Source organism: Saccostrea cucullata, unplaced genomic scaffold (genome assembly GCF_032062105.1).
Source record: "Saccostrea cucullata isolate Sc308-1 unplaced genomic scaffold, CSIRO_AGI_Scuc_v1 ctg604, whole genome shotgun sequence".
NCBI lineage: Eukaryota > Metazoa > Mollusca > Bivalvia > Ostreida > Ostreidae > Saccostrea > Saccostrea cuccullata.
Genome location: NW_026928921.1, coordinates 160,862 through 177,698, shown reverse-complemented (window position 1 = coordinate 177,698; position 16,837 = coordinate 160,862). Strand labels below are relative to the sequence as shown.

At 37.4% G+C, this 16,837-nt stretch overlaps 3 protein-coding genes across 3 annotated transcripts in view; 1 reads left to right on the top strand and 2 right to left on the bottom strand.

Annotated features, from left to right (window-relative positions):
* LOC134279230 (protein angel homolog 2-like) overlaps window positions 1–16,837 on the bottom strand; it is a 128,680-nt gene that overhangs the window by 36,008 nt on the left and 75,835 nt on the right. The gene's annotated exons all lie outside the window — the stretch shown is intronic.
* LOC134279243 (loricrin-like) lies at window positions 3,737–4,180 on the bottom strand. Its single transcript, XM_062761598.1, has one exon. The coding sequence runs from the start codon at window positions 4,178–4,180 to the stop codon at window positions 3,737–3,739; it is 444 nt and encodes a 147-aa protein (XP_062617582.1).
* On the top strand, window positions 8,097–16,331 carry LOC134279213 (transmembrane protein 229B-like). The gene is made up of 2 exons (XM_062761561.1): window positions 8,097–8,214; window positions 15,605–16,331. Exon 2 carries the CDS (start codon window positions 15,622–15,624, stop codon window positions 16,120–16,122), a length of 501 nt encoding a protein of 166 aa, XP_062617545.1. The 5' UTR covers window positions 8,097–8,214; window positions 15,605–15,621; the 3' UTR covers window positions 16,123–16,331.

Sequence of the window (16,837 nt, the reverse complement as noted above, 5' to 3'; positions counted from 1 at the left end):
CGCAAACCCTCAAACAACATCACTGAACAAGCTCTGGATTGGAATCCACAAGGAAAGAGGAGGTTTGGGAGATCAAGGCAAACCTGCAGGAGATCTATAGAAAAGGATGCAAAAGAAGCTGGATTTACCTGGACCCAACTAAAAAGGATAGCCCAAAACAGAGTCCGATGGCGCGGTGTGGTTGTGGCCCTATGCTCCCCAATGAGTGAACAGGAATAAGTCAAGTAAGTCAAGTCAAACAGATTCTTGTAGAACCGTATATAAGTACAAGTCAAAAGTGCATGAAAGTTGTACTGGTAAAGACTTAGATTTCATACGAATTTGGCTAGAAAAATGTTTTTAAAATAACACACGTAATTTTAGTGCACACGTTTTTCAGGGCTAATGATTTCAACATTAAGCAAACAAACCGATGCCTGTATATTTAATTTAGGAGATGCCTTTTGACTACACCAACAATTAAGCTGCTTTGCACCACCAACACTTGCCTTTTAGCTACCATCAAGTCAAAGGCACTGTTTCGGAAATATTTCCATTTCTATTTTTTTCTCTGTGATAACTCTTTGAAAACGGAGTTGATTTCTCGATAATTCTACCAGGATATAAATTAGGCAGATCAATAGGTCAGGAGCTAAGGAGGTCTAATACGCATGCAAATCCCGTGCGCATCTGTCTCTGTGTCTGACGCTAAGGAGGAGGCCAAATATGCATGTAAATCTCGTGCGGCTGCCTTTGTGTTTGACGTCAGTAGGCGAGGACTATTGAAATTGACATGGGAGTCCTCGTGTAATTGAAATCTATGTCTACATTTTTTAAATCTAAATCTACAATTTTATTTCACAATAAAATGGAAATATGAGGAATCACTGTCTAATTAGTATAGTATGCCAGAGACATCAACGATAGTGGGAAACATGTGATAATTTATGCATAACGGGCTTCGCCCGTTAAATGCAAATTATCCCATGTTTCCACTATCGTTGATCCCCTGGCATGCTATACTAACTAGACAGTGATTCCTTAATTTAATGATCGAACCTAAAAGCAGGTGACACCTGCGTACCTTAGAACACTCTGATTATTAAAGATAACATTAATTTTGATGGTTTTAGCACTACCTTTTCAGGCTCCAGGGGGCAGGGGCCATGGATTTCACAATTTAAAACCCCCTCCCCCTTTTACTCAAAGATATTGTTCGGTGGTTCCAGAGAAGAAGCTAAACATGTTAACGCACTATGACGGACCAAATAGCTGCAGGCAACCCGAGTAAACTCATGTGAGTAACCTTATTTATAAAAAGGATGTCAAAATATTTGAAATTTCCAACACTATTTGACGACATCTGCATTCTAATTTCCAAGCGACCAAGCTATCCATTATGGCGGTAGACAAATTTCGCACCATCAATTTTAACTTGACTTTGTGTTGAAGCATATACATTTATAGTAATCCTATATAAATACTTGGACCAGTAGCACATTTTAGGAAAAGTAAGCGACAAGAATAAATCCAAGAACATGGCAAAGGTTACAAAAGATGGACGAACTTTGGGTAAGCTTACAGATGGCTGGAATCAGAGGTGATCAAGCTATACTTGTGAAGGAAATCTATGGATATTGGAGAATGGTGTACGACTTCAGCATTGGCCCATGTCTGTGCTTACTGCCTCCCCTGGCTACGGTCATTATGGCTATTGTCTTCAAACGGACCAAAGTCTTTGGAGTCACCCAGAAGTTTGTTCTCGCTATCAAGTCTCTAGACATGTGCTATACAACAATTTCGGCAATTCGTGACGGGTTAAAGATGTTAAACATGAATAATGGATATTTGGAATAAAGTTTAAACTTTTGCCATTTGTTTTAACGAATTTAATCTGCTTTTATAACAAGTTTTTGATTTTGTTATAACGAATTCAACAAATTTATTGTAAATAAAAAAATTAATTTAAAAATTTAGAAAAATTTGTTATAACGTCTGAAATTCGTATAATCAATGGGACACCACGAAACACATGTATTATAAAAGATGAGTTGGCTGTTCCAAAGTAATTATAAGAAGTGTTCAGGGAACCAGGTTTTTGTAGCAATGGAGTCAAAATTGCAATTAAAAAATCATTTCACGTCTAAGGGACCTTCCAGTCATACTTCAAAATGTTAATGTTCTGTTGCATAAAGAATTCAAGAAAATACCGGTATATTATGTAAAGAAGAAAAAAAGACTTTTTTGACCCCCCCCCCCCCCCCCCCCCCCCCCAATCGCCCAAGAGTGAATATCAAAGTTTCGAAACTTTAATTCACATCTATACAGGAAACGACTTATTATTTTACATATAATGAGTTTTTTAAATATACCTTTTCACAGTAGTGGAGTGCGCGTATATAGATCACGATTTGAATTTCGCGCCAATGACGTCATCATACTTTCGACCAATCAGAAGGCAGCATTTGAATTTTGGTCACGGGACCCTATAGGCGGGAATTTTTTTAAATCACCTATGCTTATGGGGGTCAAGGGTCCAACAAAGAGGTGTCCTAAAGGGTATTGTGTGACCTATCAAAGTAAAGGTCTGGACGAGGAGAGGTCATCCCGGGGGTGGTCCGGGGTCATTTAGTGCCAAATCAAAAATTTACTTAAAAGGTAGCGTGTGACATATCAAACGTAAGATCTCGACGAGAAGAGGTCAGCTCGGGGGTGTTCCGGGTCATCAAGTGCAAAATCAAAAGGTTACTAAAGGGTATCATGCGACATATCAAATAGAAGGTCTCGACGAGTAGAGCTCAGCCCGGGGGTGGTCCTGGGTCATCAAGTGCAAAATCGAAAAGTTACTCAAAAGGTATCGTGTGACCTATCAAATGGAAGGTCTGGAAGAGGAGAGGTCATCCCGGGGGTGGTCAGGGGTCATTAATTTCAAAATAAAAAAATACCTACAGGGTATCATGTGACCCATCAAATGGAAGGTCTCGACGAGAAGAGTTCAGCCCGGGGGTGTTCCGGGGTCATTGAGTGCAAAACAGTTACCTGAAGTGTTTAATGTGATATCTCAAATGAAAAGTCTTGACAAGTGGAGTTTAACTCGGGGGGTGTTCCTGGGGTCATCAGGTGCAAATTCCAAAAATAACCTCAAGGTAGCGTTTGACCTATCATATGGACGATTCCGGTTTTTTCCGGGCCATTAGGTGCAGTATTTAAGACTTTCCTAATAGTATAAATGCTCTGAACAATCGTGAATCTCTTCATTATCAAACAGAATGGCAATGACGCTAGTCCTTCGATCTTCGGAGGGCAAACACCTGTTCCCAAGCAACAAACCTTTTGATTTCACCGTCACGTTGCCAAAAACGTTGGTTTTTAAGGAACAGTGGACACTAGAATTAAGTGAATTTTATATCACAACCCCTGTCAAGACCACAAAGAAGGAGCTTTTCATCTACTGTGACGCATGCGACACTTCTGTGGTGGGTGAACAATACAGACCATTGCTGAGGCGTGTTGTTTTGGAATCCAACAAGAATCAAATCTTCACGAGACCGTACCCAGTTCTGATGCGAATCCAAGAGTTGAAAAAGATACGCCTGGAAATAAGAGATAAAGATTTTGAGCATGCCACCTTCTTGAATGGCGAGATTAGCCTGACTCTGATATTTCGACCCGCAGTCATGACCAGTTTCTCGGCCTAAAGCTATAAAAAGTGATTCAAGAATAAATTGGTCACATTTTAAGAGTGTCTGCGGAAGAGTCAACATGCATAAAGTCCAGTGTGACGATTGCCGAGGCTGGTTTTCCCGAAAGGATGTCTTAAAGCGGCATCAGCGAAGTGTACACGGAATGATGGAAATGCCCCATCACCACCATCGTCGCCACCGCAGGTGATCACACCGCCGCCGCCACCGCCGCCATTCAAGCCACCGCCGTCGCTCCTCAAGCCATCGCCGCCGCCGCCATTCAAGCCACCGCCGCCGCTGCAGATGATCACGCCGCCGCCGCCGCCGCCGCCGCAACTCAAGCCACCGCCGCCTCCATCAGCGACTCTTCCTTTACAGCAACGGCACCAGGACTTTGTCTTCAGGCATCCCTTTACTGCGAATATTTCGGGCCCCACGTGTTGTGGCAAGACGTATTTCTGTAAAATGCTCTTGCAACACTGCCTGAAAATAATATGGCCTCCTCCCGAGAGAATCATATGGCTCTACAAACGTTGGCAACCACTGTATGATGTCATTCAGAGTACCGTTTATCCCAAGGTCGAATTTATTCAAGGAATACCTTTGGATTTGGATCAAGATTCCTTTATACATCCCAGAACGAGGAATCTCGTTATTTTGGATGATCTGATGTCTACGGCATCCAAAGATTCCAGAATCAACGAATTGTTTACGGAGGGCAGTCATCACAGAAATATGTCCGTCATAGCCATCAATCAAAACCTATACTACAACAAAGATCCCACCCAGAGACGAAATTGCCATTACCTGGTCCTGTTTAACAATCCTGTGGACAGACAACAAGTTATGACCTTGGCTCGTCAGATGTATCCCGAAAATCCTCAACACCTGCTGAGACATTTTAAAGACGCTACTTCCAAACCTTATGGATACCTGTTAGTGGATTTGAATCCCACTACTCCCGAACATCTACGTATGCGCACTGACGTCTTGAATTCTATTAAACAGCACGAAGCAGAGAATTTCCATCATTCTTCAACAGATATTCCTACCGATCGGACGTACCACGTGTCTGTTCCTTCAACCTTCCAATCCATCGGGTCGGATTTTCAACACGTCACACCTACAGAAGATATGCCTTCCTGTGACGATTGTGGTCTGGTCTTTGAAAACGTCCACGACCTTCAAAGACATGTGAAAAGATGGTGTCCAGAAAACGGACAAGGGAAAGATGATATTGCCCCCATGGAGGTGGATGGATCAAATGCCTCAACTGTCGAACCAGAGAAGGAAAATGATGACGAACACAAAGTCTTTAACTTTCTGATGGAAAGGGCCAAAGAAGACAACGAAAAATTATGGGACCTGAAATATAATAAATACATAAAGGAAGGTCTATCACGAGAAGACGCTCGAGTTCAAACGGAGGAAAAAATGAACTCTAAAGACCTTAAGAAATTCTCTGAAAAGTATGGACAACTCATCCTGTACATCCTTCAGTTACAAAACGGATCCATTCACACAAAAGTCATGGATGATGTTAAAGATTTCCTGTCCGACGGCTATGACGAACGCAGAGCCATCAGAATGGCTTTGAATAAGAACCGTCCTGTCCTTGAAGAAATGTGGGATCCCGAGAGCGATATGGAGATCGACGATGCTTCCGAAAGCGAAGACCAAGTGGGAAAGGATGACGACAGCGAGATGGAAGAAGATAGTGATGAATCCTAAGAACTCTAAATAACATTTTGAGACTATTCCCAATTATTGTTTGAAGAATGAACTATCGATTGTATACTGTTGCATTTACTTGAATAAACAGTGAAAAAAGCATTGTTGTTTTTTATGACATTATAGGTCACGTGCTTAGGTATTAAATAAGGAGTGGAAATACATTAAAGCTTCATTTTAACGCTGTCCATGCCAGAAGAAACATGTCTTGGGAGGATTATCTCAAGCAAGTGTATTACGATCCATCCACAGCTGGTAGTTTTACCGGAGTGGATAAATTATTCAGATACGTTCAAAAAGAGGGAAAATATGATATCAGCAAGTACAAGGTATGCAAATGGTTACAGAGACAGGAACCCTACAGTCTCCAGCGACCCGTGAGACGACATTATCGTCGCAATCAGGTCGTCGTCGCTGGCCTTGATGATCAATGGGACGCTGATCTCATGGACATGACCAAATTCAGCAAAGAAAATGAGGGTGTGCAGTTCGTACTCTTGGTCATCGATATCTTCTCCAAGTACCTGTGGATGCGACCTTTAAAGGATAAGAAAGGGCCAACGACAGCCCGGGCGTTCGAAGACGTATTGCGTGAAGGGAGGCAACCTAAGAAGCTTCGCACGGACAAAGGACAAGAATTCCGATCAAAAGCCTTCAATAATGTATTAAAGGATCACAACATAGAACATTTTTATTCTCAAAACACCGAAGTGAAAGCCAACTATGCAGAGAGAGCCATCAAGACGATTAAAACTAAGATGTATCGTTACATGACATTCAAACAATCCCAACGATACATTGATCGTCTTCAGGAATTCGCTCGGAGTTACAACAAGACGTACCACCGCACCATTGACACTGAACCAGAACTGGTTAGACCAAACAACGAAGAAGAAGTGCGCGTATCAACATTCCTGTCTCGAGAGGAGATCCCTCGCAAGCAATCAAAGCGGCCCTACAAGTACAAAGTGGGTGATAAAGTGCGCATTTCTAAAATATCATCCATTTTCGACAGGGAATACGATCAAAAGTGGTCTGGTGAAATTTTCATCGTGTTTCAACGTTTCCTGAGGAACGGCATTCCAGTGTACAAACTCAAAGACTACAATGACGAAGCCATTACGGGGACATTCTATCAACCGGAACTCCAAAAAGTGGATGTTAGAGACGAGGATACGTTTAAGATTGAAAAGATCCTCAAGACCCGTGGAAGAGGACCAAACAAGCAATATTTTGTGAAATGGCTGCATTGGCCAAAGAAGTTTAATTCTTGGATAAATGCTGATGATATGGCTACATAATGCAGTGCAATTATCATTGCTTGTCTTGAAATTATATGTATTCAGACTTATGTCGAAAATATTGCTCTTCATGTCTTGCAATAAAATATGAACAAAAACAATATATGTGTTGTTTTGATCAACCCCTGACTGATCTTTACTCGACCTTCCATTTGATATCTATTTTTTATTTGCACTTGATATGCCCGATAGACCCCTGGACTGAACATAACTCGTCAAGACCTTCCATTTGATATGTCACAATATACCCTTTGGGTAATCTTTTGATTTTGCACTTGATGACCACAGATCACCCGCGGGCTAAGCACTTCGCGTTGAGACCTTCCATTTGATATGTCACACGCTACCCTTTGGGTAATTTTTCATTTTGCACTTAATGACCCCTGACCACCCCCGGGCTGACCTCTCCTCGTCCAGACCTTCCATTTGATATGTCACATGATACCTTTTGGGAAACCTTTTGCTTTTGCACTCGATGACCCCGGAGCAACCCCGGGACGACCTCTCCTCGTCGAGATCTTCCATTTGATAGGTCACACGATAGCTTTTAAGTAACTTTTTGATTTGCATTTAATGACCCCGGACCACCCCAGGGATGAAACATATGTGATTTGAAAATCTGGTTTTCCCGTCTATAGGGTCACGTGACCAAAATTCAAATGCTGTCTTCTGATTGGTTGAAAGTTTGATGACGTCATTGGCGCGAAATTTGAATCGTGATCTATATACGCGCACTCCACTACTTTTCACCACAAATATCCCTCCGTCCCCCGATGAAAATCGAAATTACAAACCGTTTTAAACATGTTTACACTTCCATTCAAATCGAGATTCGAACACTTCGAAAATTGTTAAGGATTTCAGGGAACCAAGTTTTGGGAGGAATTGTATTGTTCATCATAAATATACACTTAGAATGCCCATACGCAGACAAGGGGAACAACAAATGCATTTCGACTATATAATCAGTAATTAATATTAATTAATAATCAGTAGTGCTCCCACTCCACCGCACATTTCACATTCGGCCAACATTGGTCAACTGCAAAGAAAATATTGGCGAGTTCAAAATCACAGGCGTCTGATCGAAGTGTGGATCGATACACCCCATCTTTAATTAAAAAACTGCAAGAGCGTATAAAATCTCAACAACATTTTTAAAATATCTCCGTCAATATTATCTTTATGTTGTTCTATATGCAGGCAATTTGTACTTTTCTGATATATAGAGAATAGCGCCTTATGTCAACTGCAAAGGAAATAGTGGAAAATTCAACAGTGGTTAAAAAAATCAATAAATAAATAACTAAAATAAACAAATAAAACATATAAATGAATAACAGAAGATAATTTAAAGATTTTCTTGAAGTTATCCGGAAATTCAATTGCATATCGGTTAAACTTCGGCATTTAATATTTATTCATCCTTGTTTACATCGAACACAAGTTGTTTTTATATGATTTTGTAAACAGTAGGCCTAAAGAAATACAGCATAAGCCAACAGGTGCGATAAATTAAGGTATGTAAACTGGTACAACTTTATAAACATCACATTCTCAGACCAAAAGTTTGAACTATAAGATTTACTCGAACTCGACGAGTGAAACATGTAGGCCTTCAGTCGTGCTAACAAAATTCATAAATATGCTATAATTAATACAAAATTCGTAAATATGCTATAATTAATTATTATAGTAGTCTGTTCATAATGATTTTCATCTGTTTTTTTTAATATGTGCCTGAATAAACGTTAAAAAATTAAAGTCAAAGATTAGTTGTAATTAAGTCATTCAAAAGCTGTTCAACTTCAAAATTTCATTTAACATGTACAAAGTTCATCTAGGCCTAATATATACTATACTATGAGGCGCCGTTTTAATATTTTTGAGGTATTTTCTGATATCAAAAAAGAAATTATTGATATCAATAATTCGAATTCTTGATATCAAAAAATATTTTTTGATATCAAAAAATAATTCTTGATATCAAAAAATAGATTTTTTGATATCAGAAAATGATTTTCTGAAATCAAAAATTCGAATTCTTGATATCAAAAAATCTTGTTTATTTTCTGATATCAATAATTCAATTTTTTGATATCAAAAAATCATTTTCTGATATCAAAAAAGAAAGAAGAATTTTTGATATCAAAAATTCGATTTTTTGATATCAGAAAATAAACAAGATTTTTTTATATCAAAAAATAGAATTTCTGATATCAGAAAATCGTTTTCTGATATCAAGAATTCGAATTTTTTATATCAGAAAATGATTTTTTGATATCAAAAAATTAGTATTTTCTGATATCACAAAATCGATTTTTTTGATATCAGAAAATAAGAACCAAGTAAAATTACAATCGATTTAATGAATGATCCCCGTTATGAACTTTCAGCTTCCTGCCACACAAATTAACTTTGTTGGGTTCTAACAAGTTAAGGGCATGTTTGGATATGTTAGGATGCCGTTGTCTTTTGTTCATGCTTCCCATACCTGTCTTGTTATAAGGATGCCGTCGTTCTTTTGCACTATTGACTATATTTTAAGCATTTATTGTGCACACACAACTTAAGCACCAACTTTAGGGATAACTCCGACTTCACCTTGAAGACCACACAACGAGTACTTGCTGGTCAGCTGTGATGTTACATCACTTTACTTATTGACAAATATGCAATTGGAAAAGCTAATGGCTGCTGTTGATAGGTGTAACAGAGAAATCCTCAATCTAAGTCCGACCTACAGCACATCTAGATTGTTGCCGATAAACAACGATTTTTTTTTTGTTTTACATTTTAATGTCTGGACATGTGGTTTACGAATACACAACGTTTTCTAAACATTTGCTGTAGCTCGAACCAGATCCCCAAACAATGATAATTTTTACAAAGAACATGGATTATTTACTCGGATTTATCCCAAAAACTAAAAAGTAATATATCTGAATTCCCTGCAAATAAATATGACCAAAAATATCAAAAACACTTATTAAATTCCATTAAAAAAATATTATTAAAAATCTGATTTAAATTAACAAATTTTAGTAGAAAGCAAATCTGGCACTTTTTACAGATCAAGGGAGTATTTATTATTTATGTGAAGATTCTTCATCATTTTATTTTATTTTCTGATATCAAAAAATATATTTTGTGATATCAAGAAATCAATTTGAATTTCTAATATCAAAAAATCATTTTCTGATATCAGAAAAATCGATTTTTTGATATCAGAAAATAATTTCTTGATATCAGAAATTCGAATTTTTGATATCAGAAAATGACTTAGATTTTTTGATATCAAGAATTCGAATTTTTGATATCAAAAATTACATTTTTTGATATCATAAAATCCCGAAGATTTTTTGATATCAGAAAATGATTTCTTGGTATCAGAAATTCGAATTCTTGATATCAAAAAATGATTTTCTGATATTAAAAATTCGAATTTTTGATATCAAAAAATCTTGTTTATTTTTTGATATCAGAAAATGATTTTTTGATATCAAAAAATCGAATTTCTGATATCAGAAAATGATTTTTTGATATCAGAAAATACATTAAAAATATTAAAATGGCGCCCCATACTATACAAAGATTGAGTTTGAGGGCAACATGCGTTTTGTCGGACCCAAGAACCAAACTGTTTGCCCATGGACCTATATACTAACAGTTAGTAGATAGGCCCCCTAGTTTGCCTGAGGCCGTTAGGCGGAAGGCAGACAGTTAAATTTGGTTCGAGGGTCCGTGTATAAATATTTTTTTTCTTATAAACTCTTGATTTTTTTTATTTTTTGACTCACATGATCCTGTACTGTTTTCTGTGATGTAAACCTCAGGGCAGGTAGGTCACTGTTAACCATCGACGAATGAAAATGAGATTAAGCTCCGTCCATTGTGTGACGTAAGCGGTGCAGGTCCAACATCTCAGTCAGCGGTCAAACATCGAATTTTTTTGTAGAAATATAGGAAATTTTTTTTTAAAGGTATAACAAATTGTATAATTTCATTTATACACCTGATAATATATTATGTTTACATGGAGAATATTTGGGCCCAACTAAGATAGTGATAGACCTAAAGCTAAAATATTCTTCAGATATAAAGTTCATAGCCTTCTAGCTTCCTTATTTGCAAGTAATAACGTTATATATCTTAATTATTCTACAAAAACTTAATTCGATGTTCTTTGTACATTAGGTTTATTTTAATAAATGATTGCCAATTTCCCTATCTAGGCTAATATCGTTTGTTTTTCCTTTTCATTTCCTGTGCATATTTTAGGCCCCTAGGCTAGATCAGGGACCTACCCCGGTACAGTACTGTATATACTAACCGGCCTATCGAAAGGTTCCTGGCTAGATCAAACTTGCATGTAAACATTCATGATATAATTTCATACCTAGAATCATAAATGTTGTTAGTTTGGTATGTAAACATTTCTAGGTATTATCCTAGACCTGAAATAGACCCCTTTACTTAGATCTATGATATTAGAAAACCCAACAGTTCAGTTCAGTTCAGTTGTGGATTTCCCTCCTATGTATAAGGAGCACCCGAGAAGGTTGTTTCATAAAAGGCATAAAAATTAAAAATAAAAGAGATAAAGTGAGGAAAAGACAGTTAGTAAAATCTATTCTATGTAGTGCTGTAAAATAAAGTTAGAGGTGAAAGACCAACTAAAAATAAAACAAGAATTTACATACTATACAGTAGCTTAACTCCTAAAGTAAAATTGTTTCGGCCCTAAAAGTTCTTAAAAAAAAAAAAAAAAAAAAAAGAACTTTACACCGTTTCCATGACTGTTTCTAATTAAAAAAATTTTTTTTAACTCTAAAAATAATTTTATATTCCTCTTTGCCAAAAAAAAGGAAAAATATTAAGGTCTGTTGGTTGTAGACTGTGTACTAATTTTTTTAATAATTTGAGCTCTATGGCAATGTAGAGCAAATACCATGTTGCGGCTCAGGTTCTCAATAAATATCTGAATTTTGTTGTTTCTGGATGGAATCTCTGAAAATGTGAAGAAGGAGGGGTCGATAATAATCTGTAGCAATCTAGTGTCCTCCAATAAGTATGAATTTGTTGGTTAAATTTATTAATATTGTCCTGTAAGCGGTAGGTATTTGTTGCGAGTTGAGCTTTGACAATGGCCTTATTTGATGCCTTCGGTGAAAACGTACTTGACTGCCACAATGGATGAGGTCGTCTGCATGAGTTGGTCTGTAATTTCAGATGTTGTAGGGAAACTTTTTCTGAGATTTCAATTTCATTTTTGATTTGCCAGTAGTCAGATATTTGCTTCTTTACTTTCTGTTTCCAGTGTTTTGCCTCTTCATTGCTTTTTATATTTCTTAACAGGTATAATGGGTGGAAGATCGTATTTTTCCAGGGTACTTTTTGCTCTAATAAACCAACTGGCACTGTTATCAGATTTTGTCAATAACTGTCGTACTGCCATTTGGTGCTCTATTGTTGCAGGATCTTTAGCAATATTCAAAAATGTTGTGATAATTCTAGCATCAAACCTCTATCGTTTTGGCTCCAATAAGGGATAGAGTTGCAATTGATGCAGTCCTGTCAGGGAGACTTTGAAGTTGTTTCAGTACCTTTCTTTGATATTTTTCAAGTTTCTCTAAGTCAAATTTCCTTATGTTTAAGAGCTCAATTCCATGTAATAATCTAGGTATAACGAATGTAGTCCACATATTTAGAGTAATAACAGGAGATAGACCATTTTTTCCATGCATTCCACTTCCAAGTAGAGCGTATAATGTTCGTCGGGCAGTTTCTATTCGCTGACTGACATCAAGTATTTGTTGAATTTCTTTCAATGCCTAGGTGTTTTAGGGAAGATACATGATTGATAGTTTCATTCCCCAACTTCACTTCAATTTCTTGCTGATATTTTTTCTGATGAGTCTTAAACGTTAGGATTTTACATTTTGCTGAATTTATAGTAAATCTATCTTTATTTGAAGCAGTATTCACTAAATTTGTCAAAATCTGCGCATCTCTTTGGTTTTTTGTTAATAGGGCAATGTCATCCGCGCATGTTGGCGCGGTGATGTCAAGAGTTCCAATCTTTACTCCCTCAGGTACAGTCTGTAGTGCATTTAGGAGGTCATTGTTGAATCTTTTATACATTAAGGTAGATAATTTAGCTCCTTGCCTTATACCTTGTTCTAGTTTTATTTCCTGTGATAGATTTTCATTCCATTTCACTATTGTATGTGCATCTGTGTGTAGAGATTTCACCAAGTTCCAAAGGTCGCCTTCAATGCCATCTTTATATAGTTTACATAGTAAATTTTCGTGCCACACTACATCAAATATCGAAAGTCTGCAGGATTAATTGTTCTTTATTGTCCTTTGCGTCGCAGAAGGCTTCAGAGATTATCAGTGGGGAGGTTCCGGATGTGAACCCTCTTTGAAGGGCATTTTGTGATGGATCTAAAATAGGTTCCAGTTGGTCTCTCAAGCATGTTTCTACCTTTCCATTAGAGGTGTCACTGTTATTCCTTGTAGTTTCCCGGCTTTGTCTTATCTTTTCCCTTTTTAAGAATTGGTGTCAGAATGCCCGTTTTTAGTCCTTCGGTACCTCAGCTGTATGCAGTATGGCATTAATAATGTCAGTAAGCATTGGGGATATCTGGTCAATGCCCATCTTAAGGTGTTCTGCTGTAAGGCCTGTTGCATCGGGCGCTTTGCTGTTTTTAAGGTTCTTAATAATATCTCTAATTTTTTCCTCAGATATCTTTTCGGTTGGAGATTTATTGGCTTTACATATATTTTCAATAATAAGTAGATTATGGCCTATTGTCTGTTTATAGTCCTCATCGAAGGATTCCTTTTCCTTTGGTTTTGCTAAATCTTCAACATGGAACTGCCATCCTGTAATTATGTTGTCATATTCATGGTACGCTTCTCCCTCCACAATGATATGATCAGTTTTATCTGTTGGTTTGTTTCTCTGCTTATTGACTAGTTTAAAAAATAACTTTTGGTCTTTATTGATGTTTGCTTCTGTTATCTTGCTGTATAAACCCTTTCGAGGGCCGATTCTTGCCTCTGAATTTTACGGAAGGTCCGTTTAGCATTTTTCCTTAGTAAATTGAGGGGATGATTATGGTCTTGCGGTCTTCCTGCATCTTTCCACCGCTTGTGGGCAATCTTTGATTCCTTACTTGCCATAGCAACATTCACGGACCATCTGACTTTTGTTTTGTAGCATTTTTTCTTTTTAGATGTTTTAAAAGCCTTCTTCTCTGCCTGTATGATGTTACTAGTCAGTGTATTTATAGCTTCTGTAATATCAAAGTATGATTCTAATTTGTTGTTGTTATGTGGGATTCTCCTTGATAATTCCGATTTGTAAGCTTCTATATCACATTTTTCCCAGTTTCTTTTTGGTTTTCTGTTGTTGATCTTTTGGCAGTCTATTGTATCTCCACGTATGTTAGCGGCAATGGGAAGTTTGGCAAAGACCAGTTTGTGATCTGATAAATTTGCATGATCGTCACTTCGTATTTTGATTTCGTTTATCCTGTTTTGGTTATCCACTGCAAGTATGTAGTCTAGCGTTGCGGAGTCTTTTCCATTGTGATGGTAAAATGTCGCTTGGTTTGGGTAATCATTTCTCAACTGAATGCTGTGTGTATCACAAAATTGCCTAAATTGCTTATCTTGTTTGTTTGGATCAGTCCTGTGTAGTGAGGCATTCATATCCCCTACAAGTATGATATCATGCTTTTGATCGAATTTATAGATGATCTCAGCCAATTCTGCCAATACTTCCTCATAGTCGTCGTCACTTTTACTGTTCCTTGATGGCATGTATACATTGATTAAGGCCCAACTGGTTCTGTATCGGAGAGTGCATTGCACGAGTCTGCCCCAATTTCGTAACTACGATACAGAAAACGCTGCTGAGTTCTCTAAATGAATAGTGACACGATTAATCAAAAAGCGAAATAATTTTGTGTGAAACAGTCTCAAACTTTGAAGGATAAATAGATTTATATGATTTTTATTTATCTAAACAAATAGTTATTATATATATATAGATTTAAATTTATAATAAAATACACATTTGGAATAAAAAAGTCAGCTGTATTCTGTATTGAGAAGTTGATGGATCGTTGGGGAAGGATTAAAACATACAGGTCAGCGGATGAGTAAAATTAGACGTAATCCAATTTCACAAAGAAAGAAAAACACCACACTGTCCTGTGTAAATCACATGTAGGTTAAACTGTTGTTAAAGTAGTTACAATTTGCGTGAGTTCGAATCTCAGACTTGACTGACTTAAGTCGATAAAAAATAGGTAGCAGCTGTTCCTTCCCCAGGCGCTCGACACTTTGAAAGTTGTGGGATCGTAAAAAACTGAGGCCCCGTTTCACTGCAGGTGTTGGCACGATAAAAGTCCCCTCATTGCTCAATTTCCCTGAGTGCCAGTATATATAGGTCAAAAGAAGTTAGCGCCTATCCTTCCTCAGTCATCCCCTCACCAAACCCTCTACCCCACCCCCAAGAAATAGGATTTTTGAAAAAGTTGTCATTTAATTCGGTTTGCAAGTATCGCGGACGATGAACCCAAGAATGCCGCCTCCGATTTCAGGCGGCGAATGCCAAGTTTTCGTAATGACGCCGGTTCTGACAAAGTCCTGGCACGTAGAATATCGAAATCAAAAGCCCGGAAAACGTCAGATGTTTCGGATTAGGATTTTATTTTTTGGTTGTATGATGATGATCAAGCAATTGGTTTGCTTGATAATGATAATTTATCACGCAAGCCAATTGCTTGATGGCATCATAATACCAAACAATTTGACATTTATTCCTTAATATGAATAAATTTAGTTAAAGGTAAACACATTCCAAGTAACAATGTTTTTTTGTATTTTCTACAGAGTTACAGCTTACAGAGATGCCGGAGGATTCAGAGATGCGACCAATCTCCATATGGTGGCGGTTTTACGTTTACGCCATCCACGGTTACGTCACAGAAATTATGTTTACCGCCCTCTGGGAATTCGTGGTCAATTTGAACTGGAAGTTCCCGGGAAATACCAGTGTCTGGGTGCTGTTGATATACGGCCTGTCTGGTCTGGTGTTGGAACGGATGTACTTCCGGTTGAGAGATCAAGTTCCACTGCTTGTTCGAATTCTTATTTATACCATATGGACTTATCTATGGGAGTTTTCCACGGGATTTGTCCTCAAGCAATTTGGTGCTTGTCCATGGGACTACACACCCTTTCATGGCGATTTTATGGGCATTATAACACTGGAATATGCTCCACTCTGGTTTCTGGGAAATATAATAGCAGAGTTAATAGTCATGAAGTACACATTGTGTCTATATTGGGGACCAGAGTTAAATCTACAATCGACCAGTGTATCGTCCAGTATACGAAAGAATGAATAATAGTTAATGTTATTTTACTGTGTTCAGTATGTTACAGTTATGCTTTTATATAATACTCCGTTATGTACATTTATGTAGTGTTTTTTTTTGTTCTATTGCAAGTTTTAATTGTTCTTGTTAAGTATTTTGTCTACCATGACATTCCAGTATTTCGTCTTTTATACATTAATATCGGTTTTTGAGATTGGAAATAAACTACTTACTAATGAGTGTTTATCAGTAATAATCTGATCATTTTTAGGCCAAACATTTCGTTATTCAATCGTAAAAAAGGCCTGGAAGGCGTAAGATATTTCGGTTTTTCATGCTCTTGTGTATTGAATTAGTTGGGAGACAAATACAAGCACCATATGCAAGGATATTTGGAAATTGCTGTATAAAGAAAGGAAGTTGACAGTGAAAAATGAAATGACAATGGAAAAAGCATTTAGACGCCAACTTGTTTGTCATGCTGTAGTTTTCAGTTTGCGTCATTATCGTCCACAGTTGAGTAAAACATTCAAATGTGAAATGTTTATGGCAGACCGACTCTTGCTTCGATTTCAGTGAAATATATTGAGTCATCGTCTGAGGCCACCATCTGGAGTAGAATACAAAAAAAATACTAAAACAAACAAACGGGGCGGGACACTTTCAGAGGGGAGAGAGGCCCTATGGAGTTCTGGTGTAAAATTTCATTGCAAAATCTTCTTGAAATATCGCCCGGAAACGAGAG

What these genes read in the sequence shown, in the direction of transcription:
- LOC134279243 (XM_062761598.1), bottom strand. Translation starts at nt 4,180, where the DNA reads ATGATTCTCTCGGGAGGAGGCCATATTATTTTCAGGCAGTGTTGCAAG.
- LOC134279213 (XM_062761561.1), top strand. Translation starts at nt 15,622, where the DNA reads ATGCCGGAGGATTCAGAGATGCGACCAATCTCCATATGGTGGCGGTTT.